This window comes from Balearica regulorum, chromosome 1, assembly GCF_011004875.1.
Source record: "Balearica regulorum gibbericeps isolate bBalReg1 chromosome 1, bBalReg1.pri, whole genome shotgun sequence".
NCBI classification, from domain to species: domain Eukaryota; kingdom Metazoa; phylum Chordata; class Aves; order Gruiformes; family Gruidae; genus Balearica; species Balearica regulorum.
In genome coordinates, this window is record NC_046184.1 from 201,551,097 (window position 1) to 201,564,422 (window position 13,326).

General features: G+C 39.8%; 1 protein-coding gene across 2 annotated transcripts in view; it reads left to right on the forward strand.

The window, feature by feature from the left end:
• Positions 1-13,326, forward strand: part of GUCY1A2 (guanylate cyclase 1 soluble subunit alpha 2) — a 180,249-nt gene that overhangs the window by 31,140 nt on the left and 135,783 nt on the right. For both annotated transcript variants that reach the window (XM_075742301.1, XM_075742300.1), the window contains exon 4: positions 783-1,501. In XM_075742301.1, the coding sequence (XP_075598416.1) occupies positions 783-1,501 (719 nt within the window). The remainder of the gene's footprint in view (positions 1-782; positions 1,502-13,326) is intronic.

A 13,326-nucleotide genomic window follows, 5' to 3' on the forward strand; every position in this document is an offset into this window, starting at 1 on the left:
AGAGCTGTCCCATCTACTAGCAGTTTAGATGACTCTAAGAGGCAGGGTTTTTTATAAAGATGGGTGAGTGTAGAAGCCTAAAATAGAAAGGCTTTGCTCTCCTTTGCAGGCAACAAAAAAGTAATTATTCCTTTGTATCTTCTGGCAGTGCCGAATAGCTATAATGAGAAAAGTGTTTTGTCTGAAAAAAACCCCCAAAACTCACAATCCCCCTCCCCTAGCTGCTAAAGTGTCATCTGACTGCAGGGCTTTACATTGCTTATTGAAAGCCAGAGGCCCGACTTTGAGTCCCAATAGCTCATTCTTCAAGCTGGTAAGAGCTGAATCCCTTGCAGAGGCAGTGAACAGAGGGGCCATAAAAGCAGAACCCTAATTTGTGACTAGGTCAACAATGGAAGGGATGCACCCATGTCTGGGTGCATTCACACAGCAGACTGCATCTGACATGCAAAAATCAGGGAAATTATAATGTATTCTGACTTCCAGCAGGGCAGAGGAGACAGGCAAGTGTAAACCCCACAAGCAGCTGGCTGGGACAGTAAACTGAAAGTATGAGGACATAAAGTGACAGGCAAAAATGGCTTTTAGAATGAAGTAGTGTGTTTCAGGCATCCAAGGGTTATTCCCAACCACCAAGGAAAAGAGAAGTCCCATGGGTATGTGTCCAGTGAAAAAGCCACTCTCACTGACTTGGAAAAATACCAGGCAAAGAGAGAACAAAGCAAAAATGCAACACAGTAGCAATACTATGTTGTTGATACCAATATCTCATTGTCCTATAGGTTTGAAGTTTGAGGAAATGCAAGAAAAGTTTGGGGAGGAATTCTTCAATGTCTGCTTTGACGAGAATGAAAGAGTTCTTCGAGCTGTAGGTGGGACCCTTCAAGACTTCTTCAATGGCTTTGATGCTTTGCTGGAGCACATTAGAACTTCATTTGGAAGACAGGCCACCCTGGAATCCCCTTCTTTCCTATGCAAAGAGCTCCCTGAAGGCAATCTCATGCTTCATTACTTTCACCCACATCAGATTGTGGGATTTGCAATGGTGGGAATGATAAAAGCAGCAGCAAAGAAGATTTACCGCTTGGAAGTGCAAGTAGAACAGGTCACTAATGACAAGTTGTGTTCAGAGGGGACGAACCCAGGAAACTGCAGCTGTCTGACTTTCCTTATCAAAGAACATGAAAATGCAAATATCACAAAAGCACTTCCACCGGGAACTTCCCAGTCCCCCTTAGACCTGAGGATTAGCATCAGCACCTTCTGCAGAGCTTTCCCCTTTCACCTCATGTTTGATCCAAACATGTTGGTTCTCCAGCTTGGAGAAGGTCTTAGGAAGCAGCTCAGATGTGACACTCATAAAACTCTGAAATTCCAGGAGTGCTTTGACATAGTTTCTCCTAAAATCAGTGCCACGTTTGAACGAGTCCTCCTGAGATTATCTACTCCCTTTGTCATTCGGACCAAGCTTGAGGATTCTGACTCTGAAAATAAAGATAAGGTAAGAACATTAATTTGGAAGGGGATGTGTGTATATATCTGTGATGGGAGAGGATTATTTATTCAGAGAGAAGCAGCTCAAGTCCTGTGGACTCTGGAAAACTCACTTATGCCTTGCAAACAGGGGCTAAGTGATATTCCCCGGCCAAGTGAATATTTTCCTAAATTATTTATAAGCTTTGCCTGTGATGATGTAGCAAATCATGACATTGCCATTCAGAAAATTCTGTGCTGTGGAGTTGAATAGTGCGGTTTAAATCAAAAGGGTGAGGAATTTTAAAAAATGCCCGTATCTAATCCTTAATTTCACTCCAGCTATATTATGATAACAATAATAGTCATTAAGTCATTTACTAGGGAGTAGCTTTCAGTATTGTTTTCTAAAAGACTCTCACTGCAGGGTTCACACTGCCACTTTATTATATCCTATTTCCCTATTTCAAAACACTACTTTCCTCTGTGTTTCTTCTTATCTCTCACCCTGCATTCAAGGGAACCAGAGCTGTAAGTGGTACCAAGTATCACTTATGCCAGTTTTAGTGCTTTACAATCATTTAAATAGGCACTTGTCCTCCTACACTGCCTCTTCCCTCAGTGTTTTAAAAGAGAGCTGCCTTAACTAGTGAGCCATACGTTGGGTTCAGTGCATCCCAGGTGAGTTAGGTGGGAACATGTCTTCTAGAGGGTGAACCTCCCCAAAGGCTTGATGGAGTTTGTTTCATTGCGTATCCTGAAATTATGGGAAAGCTTTTGGGTGTGAAGTTGGGTTCCAGCTTTATGCACCAAAGTACTTATACTTAATGCTTACATTGAGAGTGTGTGGGTGCCTTGGAAATACCACTGCCCTAAATGAAGAAATTCTTGATTTTCAGGGTTTTTAAGAGATAGCACCCAGGAGTAGTCAATCTCAATCACACTGGATACTTAGACACCTAAGTTCTGCCTAGGGGTGCCACATTTACAGTTTAGGTGGTCTAGATATAGCTGGAGAAACTCCACTTCTATTTTGCTACCTACACTGGGCCAGAGTTTCAGAAGGACTCTTGTGGTAACAACATATCAAGTTCTGGGTCCTTTTCCAAATATTGCTGCTTCTGACAGCAGCAATGTTTCCAGCTCCTCTTTGGCAATGCTCTTTGGCAACAACAAACATGTTTCTGCTGCATTTTCCCCTGGAAACAACATGTTCCCCCAAGAGAAGCAAACTAGTGCTTCTCATTTTGTATGAATTGATGTAATTCAACCTATTTAAAACCAAAAGGGACTTTATTTTTCAGAATCTGTCCTCAAAGTCACCATAGCCTTTAATTATGAAAAGGTAACATTGTGTGAAAAGTTTGGAGATACTGGCTCTGAGCTACCTTTCGGCACAATCATTTCTCCTTTGAGAGAGGCTTGTGCCATGCTCCTTCCTCCCTCAGAGCCTGCCCATCCCTCTCAGGCACCTTCTCCTACCCTGGGACAGGGTCACAGCCCTTCAACCATCTTCTGCTCTTCATGAATCTGCTGTAAATCACTCTGAAGAGGAAGGGTTGGTTTGGGTTTTTTTGGGGGGGGGGGGCTTTTAAAGCTTTTTTTCCTATCTAATTACAAATTAAACAAACAAAATATTGTCTTACCTTACGCTTGTGGCTTGCTCATACAATATTGTCTTACCTTACGCTTGTGGCTTGCTCATACAAGAGGTGGCAGGGAGCAGAGCTTGCTAGAGGCAAGTTTTAGTAGCCAGCTTGGGAAACAACTCTGATTTCAGAAGCTTGTTCTGTGCCATCAAGCTGTGCAGCTTTGAGTGCATCCTTGCATCATTGCTGCGGTTTGTACTGTGTGTCATTACAGGTGGGTAATGAATCGAATCAGCAGTGCGCCCAGCTACCACTCAGGAGAGCGACCTTCTCTGTCTTAAAGTCGTGTACAGTCAGACCATGAACAACAAGTGTCAGCACTAGCACCATAGTAGCAATTCAGATTTTCTTAAGAAGCAGTTAAAAGGGAATGGCAGTAAAGGAAATCCTTTGCCAGCATTTAGGAGAAAAATTGTCTTGAACAGAAAGGTGTAAATGAGAAAGAAAAGGGTGATGGCAAAGTGCAAGGGCCCCAAAGTAGATGTTGTGCTGCAGGCATGGGAATTAATTTAGAATGTAATTTTAGCTTAAGAGGTATTTTCTTCTGCCTCACCTGTTTTATAAGCACTTTCCAAAAGTTTCTGTTTGTGAGTAGTTATACAATTAAATGAAGCTCAGCATGTGATGCATTTTGCTAGATATTCCCTTTTATTCCAAAATGAAAGCTTGCACAGATTCAGAGGCTGTAGTTGTCTTGTTTACATAGATTTTGAGAGGAGCGACATGGCAATACTGTTATCTCATGATCAAGTCCTTGATTTTCTCCTGGATAGACAAAATAGATGAGCTTTGGGAACTGCATGCTGTGTTATTTTCCCAGAGCTGATGTCACTCGTATCTCATTTTGGAATTCTTTTCAATTTGCCAACACTCGTTTGGAAGTTGAGTATTGGGCAGGTAGATCAGTGCTGTAAGTGTGACCCCGCTTAAAAATCAGCAGTAATTGACTTAGGCATTTCCCTATTTCTCTGTCACACACTTCTGTTCATATTGGAATTATGTCCCGCTTACAGCTATTTATCTTTTTTTTAGAAAATTTTAACTCTGCAATAGCCTCAACACTTTTCAGACTTGGTTACTTTAAATGTCAGTTGAAGGGATGTGATACAGACAACTCTGCTGCAGTTTTGAAGCTGTTCAGATGTCCCCGTGGTTCCTCAAGAAGAAAAAAATGTTTTAGAAGGCTTTGTGAAGACCTTTCAGCCTCTCTTCAAAGCACTTTTATCTTCATTTGAATGCATAAATTAGATCTTTTTTCAGGCTTGCAGTGAGAAAGACAGAATAACAAAATAGTTTTCATTTAGTCTAGACACAAGCTCTGTGTTTAGATGAAATTAAGGCACAAATCATGATCTTTCGCTAACTCAGCACCCAGAAGACAAATTAAAAACCCCACCTGTCCTGACTTTCATGGTGCTTAGTGCTTGTCCCATTTATGCAAAGGCTCATTTGTGTGTTTGGATTTACTGGGATTTGAATCACTGGAATCACAAAATCACAGAGTGGTAGGGGTTGGAAGGGACCTCTGGAGATCATCTAGTCCAACCCCCCTGCTAAAGCAGGATCACCCAGAGCAGGTTGCACAGGATCACATCCAGGTGGGTTTTGAATATCTCCAGAGAAGGAGACTCCACAACCTCTCTGGGCAGCCTGTCCCAGTGCTCGGTCACCCTCAAAGTGAAGAAGTTTTTCCTCATGTTCAGATGGAACTTCCTGTGTTCCAGTTTGTGCCCATTGCCCCTTGTCCTGTCACTGGGCACCATAGAGAAGAGTCTGGCCCCTTCCTCTTGACATCCATCATTTAGATATTTATAAGTATTGATGAGATCCCCTCTCAGTCGTTGTCTTCTGTAGGCTAAACAGACCCCCAGAGGTCTTTTTTGTGCAGAGAACAAGACAAAATGCAGCCGATAACCCAGCACTAAGGTGCGCAGGTAGCGTGAGTGCAGGTAGGCAGCCCTCGCACCATGGCTTGACCACACAAGGGCTGGAAGCTGCTGATAGGTACTTTCTGAATACAGTTGTTTTCTGACTATACTAATGAACAAGGCCGTCTGTGACATGACGTAAATACTTGCCTCCTTGACAGTATAGTGAGCTGGCTAGAGCTGCCTCACTTTTTGGCTGTATAAGACAATGATTGACTGTCCTGATTTTCCTCTCCTGGCTAATATCCCCCTCATGTGCCACTCCTGTGGCATCAGTGCTGGGCATACTGAGAGGAGATGGGGCTGCCCTTACAGGGACCCAGCGCGTCCCCAGGGCCCCGATCCAGACACGATCCTCTTGGTGCACAGATTGACAGGATGAGCCCTGCCAGCAGTGGTTTGTGGGGGCCTTTCCGAAACTGTGACTTGGCATCCAATTGGATGTGGAAAGTGAATCATGAAAGAAATGATTTGGTTCCCTGCCAGATACTGTGCAGCTGTATTTTCCTTGTACTACTGCTCTCCTGCTCAGACTAACAGCCCTTTTCCACCTTTGAAATAAATCAGTTTTTATAAGAATATTCACTGGTCTTTAACTTACTGTTAGACCTGCGAACACTTTGATTTAGAGAACCTGTCTAAGAATAAAGCTGGCACCTAAAACTTCATTACTGAAGGTGGTCAGAATTTTTGTATTGGAATGTATTCTCTTTGAATATGCCATTTTATTACAATCACAATTTCCCAAGGATATGGCAAAATTTCCTTTTATTGTCTTAAAATGTTGTGTTAGATAATTTTAGATTTAAAATACTTTCCATTGGGAAAAAGTTCTACATTTATATTATAATACAACAGCATTCAAAAAATATGAAACATTAGGTTTGACAAAAAGAATCCTCTGAGAATTTTATATTTCAAGAAGTTCCAAATACCACATATAATTCAAATTTTTAAGAAACACCAACTCTGTAATGGGAAAATGTCCAGCAAAATGGTAGTGTCAGCTTTTTATAGCTCTACTGACTGTGCAGGCTTTCTTAGCCAGTGCCTCAGCTCTTGTCAGTGGGGAGGAGAGGTTTGTGGTAGATGAGCTAGACTGCACCAGCAGGAATTTGTCTCAGTGTGCTGATTTAGATAAATGCATAAGTAAATAGAAATAAACCAAAGCCAATATTAAAAAAGTGTAGCTGGAAAATTAGATTCTAAAGTGATTCTAGACATTTAGTAAATGGCCAGATTTTTTAAAATGCTGAGCAATAAACAACTGTTCATTTTAAAATGTAGGCTGATTCAGTGGAAATTGGTGGGATTCTTCCCTGTTCATTTCCATTGTTTTGTAAAACTGTGGAGTTACTTATCTAGGTCCTTCTTTCATGGGATGAGGAGATGCCATCTCTAGGTTAAATATTTCCGTTCAGTCACTCAGCTGTGTATTTACCATGCATGATCAGATTCTTACAGTGACTAGCAGACAATGCTTAATTAAAAATATAGGAAAATGTTTAAGCCTGCAGTGCTCTTTTCTGTAACACACCCTCCCAGCTTTGAGCTCTCCTAGGATGAAAGAGCATCCTCTTGCAGTGGTATCCAGGATGTGGCATGTGATAACCTGCACAGGATGACTCCTCCAATTTTCTGTAGCACGTTTTGAACCAGGGGAACTTCATACTGTCAGCTTCTGTGGCATCCTGTGGATGTAAGGTACGGTGTTTACTAGAAACTGTGAAGGTGAGACCTCTCTGGTTGGTGGCCACTTTCAGCCAGGTCTATGGGACGTTGTGCACAGAGTGGTGCAGCTGGCGAGGAAGCCTGCTTACCCATTGCTTCAGCAGAACACTTTCCTATTGTTTGTTGACCATTAGAAACTGTCTAAAAGTAGTAAGTTTTAAATCCAGGAAGTACATTGTCCACTTTTTTATATTAAGAGTCTATTCTTTATCTGCTATTTTTTATTTTTATTCTGGACCAACTGAATGAAATGAGCAGTGCTGACACTGGCAGACTAAAAAACCCACTACACACAATCTTGAAGTGTTTTGCTTTTGCTCTGTAACTCTGTCTTTCCTCCTCTCCTAATAACATTCAAATGAAGTGGCCTGAAAGTCATTCTAGCATGAGGGACATCTGTCACTTGTGATCTAGGAATTCTAATTTTTCCCAGAGCTGATTTATTCACATCCAGTCAGCCTTTGACACTAAGCTCCCATTGCTTTGCAGGCTCCTGGAGCTCTCAGAATCAATTTCTGTCTTCTGTTTCTTCTAATGCTAATATCCCACCCGTTTGCTTGTCAAAATGTGTTTGGACTTTGATGTTTTTCAAGATGAATTGGATTGGCTGGCTTGACTGCTTCTACAGACTGTGATGGGTTATAAGAAACAATAGATGACATGACTTTCCTATCTCAGTCATGGTTGTGCATTGGAGAACTTTAGCAACATTGTGAAAGCAACCTAGAATTTTTAGTATTTCTTCTTTAAGACAGATCAATGAAAATATCATTTTAAAAATGTTTTCAGTGATAAGACTGAAGAAGTGGTGTAACAATCTAAAGATCAAATACTCCCTTCTCTTTTCCATTAGCTGAAACCCAAAGAAGCTGTTTGGAAATTATTTTGTTGAGTCAAGTGGCTATTAAAACAATTTGACTCCATGTTGAACTCTCCCCTCTTATGATTTGTATAATTTTTTATGATAAGGAAGTACTTGTACATGAAAATGTCCATCTTTATTTGATTGAAAGCTTTTGAATGGATTTCTAAATTACACTATGTCATAACCAGAACAAAAAAGTGCATTTCATTGATTTTTACATTGCATAATGAGAATACTTAGGCACAACTCAGTTTGATTTTCAGGAATGCAATTTTTCTACCTCTCTCTTCTAGTGACTGAAATTAAGTATTGGTTATTCACAATACATTTTTATCCTTTTCCTCATTTGCTCACGTGAGTTCTTGAGTAACTGTGCTTTTCATCGCATCACAGTCCTCTAATCTGAATACGTGTGATGTCAAAAAAGCACTGTTTTCCTTGGGATGGTTGAATTAAAGTAGTAACATTCAGTCACTCTTTACCTTCCTAAGCTAAGCTAAGGCTTCTTTTCTGTGTCTCTTTGCAGAGGCTGAAGTGGCCTTAGAAAGACAGAGAAAAGCTTGAGTGTCTCCCTGATGGTTGAGTGGGTTTTCAGCATGAGCTCCTACAAGTGCCTGGGTGGGAAGTCAGAGGCTGTGGGAACTCCTGGGTGTGCCTGTGAGCAGAAACGCTAAGCTTGTTGCTCCGAGAAGCAGCAAATGTAAGGCCTGGCACTACCTGTTTTGGCAGCTTTCAGTTATAAGGTCACTTCTACACAGCAAATGCCAAAACTTCCTGCTAACCCTGCTCCTGGAATATGCTCCTTGCCTCAGAGCAAGCCTGAGTTACTCCAGGTTACTTGCAGAGTGGTCCTGCATGGCCAAAGAGCCCAGAGAGTGGAAAGAAAGCTTTCCACTTTTTCCCTCCACCTTAAATTTTGTTTGGAACCCTCAAACTGGGATTCCCTTCCTGTTTGATTTTGAGTGTGGCTTAGTAGTTTTGGACTGTTTTTCAACTACTTGGCTTGTGTCCTCCAATCCTATCTCATAAATATCTAGACTTTTGAGTTTATATTGTAGTTGACAGCATGGATTGACTCTGAATACATTAATTTGCTCATGCTCACTGTGCATGCATCTTGTCCTGGATTCTGCATGCTTTATTTCCACAGAGGCAAAGCTCTGAAGTTCTGAAACTCTCCAGTAAATAGTAACTTTACTGATGTTTTTCTGGGCCATGGACCCAGGCAAAATAGACAGCTGACAGCAAATTACTTTGCCTGTGATTTGTACCTGGTTTTGACGCCTTTTATATTCTGGGAATGTATCTGAATCAGACATCGTAAATTTTGGAGGTCATAAGACTCAAATCAAACGGAATACTACTATGAAGTAATACCTAGCTTATTTTGCATGTTGCCTCACTAGGAATAATTAGTAGTAGTATGAAGGAGTAAGATAATAGTGATTTACAAAAGTCAAGACTTAGAAAAGTGACCTGCAAAAGCCAGGTGCTGATTTGCTAATACTTAGGTGCAGTGTTTCTTTTATCTTTGAGCAGCAATGGATGCAGTGTGGAAAAGGTATGACGTGAATAAGTTTGACTAGGTAACGTTTTGCTGCATTTTAGTCTTGCCAAGGATGTGCGATATTTACCCTGCTCTGTTCTCCAGAGTCTTCCAAGGGCAGTGACTGACAGTCTCAAAAACAGCAGATCACCTATTACCAGGCAAGCGGTCCATGCCAGCAGTTCTAATCATCGTTTTAGCGCATGTTTTGCAATGATGAAATGGAGGGCTGAGGAGCCAGGAGTACTCGCTCAGGAAGGATGAGCCTTTCCTTTGCAATTCTTTACACTGGAGTCATCGTTCAAGCATACGGCCCAGTCAGGCAGACTGTGGTTGGATAACTGTGGATTTGCTATTCTGGGAATATTCCTTTGTCACGTGTGGGTTTTTAGGATGTGCGAAGACAGAAGTTATCTCAGTAACCAACACGTTAGACGTAGGAGTTGCATAAACCACAAAATTACTGCTTAGAGGGAACACAGGAATGTTCCCAGGTTCTTCTGCCTGTACTAAGCCATCATAGCGAACAAAAATAATCCAGAGTTTTGTAATGTGCTGTCTTGAGGATTCCTCAAATTTTGTAGTTTTTCTCATTTCTTGGTTTTTTTTGAATATGCCTTTTATAAGTGCGTGTATTCAAATTCCCTCCAGCTAAAACTATCTATGATACATTTCCTTTTAAAAAGTACATAACACCCCCCTCATATCATCACGATTAAAGAAAGTGAAATGAATTAACCCATACAAGAATATTTATATTATTTGTTCTGGTCACTAAACTTTGGCTTTTATAAGTGAGAACTTAGAGTGAGTATCTGAAAAGAGAATTAAATGTTCTTTTTCCACAGAACCGTGACAGGCATGTGAGATATTCCTAACCCATAATTTTCCTCCTGTTCAAAACAGAATAAACTTGTTCCTCTGCATATTGCAAACAAATAATAAACATTTGGTACTTTGACATCCCAGAAAGAGGTAAACATTTTTAAATTCAGTCCTAGATGAAGACATATTTAAATATTACTTTGAACATTTTGACCAATGTAGTTTCTCTCTGCCTTGTGAATTTTATATATTCTATGGTACTTGTTACTCTGTTTCTTTCTAAGAACTGGACTTGATCTTCTTGCTTACACTGGTCAGCAGCTTCTTCTGGAATGGTTCTCACTCTACTGTGGCACTACTAGCAGAACAGGGTCTATGCAACTCTATCAAGAGTATAAAAATATTTCATTTTCATTTTCTTTTTATTTGAAAATTTAGAGATCGAATCCTTTTTACAGTGTGCCTAGAAGGGACTGTTAGGAACATATAGTTTTATCTGCATAAATAATGACTTTAGCTATTAATTGTTATATCTTTTGAACAGCATATTACTAGGAATATTCCAGTGGCTTTAGTGGATCACTGTCATGACTGGAGTTGGTAGGGTCTGATTATGTCATGTCTCAGTACTTCGTCTAGTACTTCCCTCCTCGAACGTTGAACTGGTACCTTAAAAAATGTCTGTGCTGATGAAAATATAGGTCTAGGGGATCTTTCTTAAGACAGTACAGATAATATTATTGAAGTGTTTCAAAAAGATGGCTTACATTGGCAGGTTACAAAGATAACTGCTTCTGAAAATTCATAAAATAAAAGCTTACAGCATAAAAAATCTTTAGCCTGTGCTGTGTTTGGGAGAATTTGAAGAATAGACCCAAATTTGCAAGCAATCTATTAATAAATCAATTTCTTAAGCACATATGTTAATGGACAAAGTTATACAAACTGGGATAACTTTGGAGGTCTTTAGTCATGGCTGTTGAAGAACCAATATGTCTATCACAAAACAACAGTGAAGTCATGCCCAATGGCTTGAGGAAGAAAGAAAAAACTGAGCAGACTAACTTCTTTTTTGTTCTGTGTGTGGTGGGGGTAGGGTCCTCTGCAACCCCTTGGCACGTTTGGCTGTTTTGGTTCTGTTTGAGAAGGGACAATCATTCTGCAAAAATGCAGAAACATCTGAGACGTGGGCACTGGAAGAGGCATGAGGTGTGAATTGGGGGACTCAGTTATGTCCCCTCCTTCCACTGATGCCAAGGATCTTTGCCACTTGAATTCATGTTTTAGTCCTTCTCCCCATAAAGAGTGTTGAATGATTTCAGTCATTAAGTGGCTTCTCCTTATCTGCTTGACTTTGCTTAGAAAGAGATGATATTAAAACTGATCTTGTATGATAGAGCACAGACTGATTTCTTGTATTAGTGTAAAACGTTCATGGGGAATGCCCAATGATTCTAAATTAATTATATTTTAAATGTTGTACTTAAATATAAAATAATTGCTGCAATTTTTTGTAAACCCCTTCGTGCTTTCTGGTTTATTACCTCAAAGACATCCAGCAGAGGGAATGTTTGAATGGATTAACAGGGCCTGGGGATAATTCTCAGCTGTGTTTGCTGTGGCTCAGACTTCTTTGCAGTGCGGGGTTTTGGATGACTGCTGTGAAAGTACTTTCTGCCTCCATGGACATTGCACCTGGCAAAAGTCAGGCAAAAGGAATGAAGTGATCCCCTATTCCCAGAGTTCTGTTATGCAATAAAGGAGAGCTACCAAGAAAAGAACAGAAGAGGCTATGTTTATTTCAGCTCCACTAAAACCCAAGGGGAAAAATATCAGTGCTTGGCAAATATTAAAGGAGATACTTCATATTGAAAGAACTTTGATTTTTCAGCTTCATTGAATTGTATTTAGTTTTTCATTTTAAAGGAAAAATACGCTATAAAAGCACTGACTACAGTAGAGATGTCAGTGCTGTGCAGACAGGCAGTATTGTTAATTTTCATGTGAAAGAAGCATGGAACATATCATTAAAAGGGCATCAAATTTTCTCACTCATTTCAGTGGTCTGCTGATTCAGTCTATTTCCTCTTTGCTCAGGAAGGCTTCAAATTCAGTTATTGGATAACTTCTGTTCTGTGTCTTGAACATTCAGTTTCTGGCATTTGTTCCTGGGAATATGGGGATAAAATAGCTGAGAATATTTTATGTCAGCCAAAAATGCAGAAACATCTGAGAGGTTTCCTAGCTATGCTCAGTAGTATCACAGGGTCCAGAATGGCTTTTAGAGCCATTTTGGGTGATGGGTAACTCCACAGAGAGTTCTGGGGACATGGGAATAACACTGACAAATCCATAAACGGTATTTAAAAATAGCTGACTTATTTGCTCTGATTCTTTTTTTTCCCATATAATCAAATTTGGGCTCATTGAATGTGATGAATACAGCAGGGTACCATACCTGACTAGCAAGACTTGAAGGACCATCCTAGAATCCCACTGCTTGCACTCTCCAGAAATACCCATTTTTTTTTAGTTGAATATTCTGTAAAACAACTGTTGCAATAAAAAAATTAAAAATCGTTCTGTAACTATTGGTGTAGTGAGGTGTGCCTGAGAGTATAAAAGCAAAGAGAAGTGCTACTGGATGTGGTGAGGATCTCCTGACCCCTAACTGATAACATAAATCAAGTTACAATTCTAAATTAAATCCTGATAACGTGGGACCAAAACCTTGTACCTTTGCTCAGGATAAATAAGACATTACTTCTTGATTTGTCTTACTAGTTATCATCAGTCCAGTTTCAATGGATTACTTATTTTGAGTAAGAAGAGCAAAATAAAGTCTAATTTGACATTAAATGCAGAAAATAAATTTGGTGACTGCTCCTACAAATGTCTTGAGCATGAAACTCTTTTGGTAACAGAAGCTGTCCATATGGCGTGTTCAGGGAATTAGACTTTTATTTCTAAATAGGAGGCGTTAACTTCGTCAATACTGTATTGCTGTATTTTTTTAGTTTAAAAGAGAAGCAATCATAAACAATTACCTTAGAAAAAAATCCTTTTACTCTAAAAAGTTAATTTACCATTCAACAAACTGTGACTTAAAAAAATTGTATAAGCTTTATTTTTTTGTATGTGTTAATTTGATTGACATTTTAAGACTCGTTTCTATAGTCACTGTAGAAGTAGAGATTGTAGTATTCATTACGGGAAATGTCCACAAAATTACCAATGAATTAATAGAAGAAGTGACTAACGTGCTCTTTTCTACCTATGCCAAAGTACAGCTCTACAAAATTATGAGGT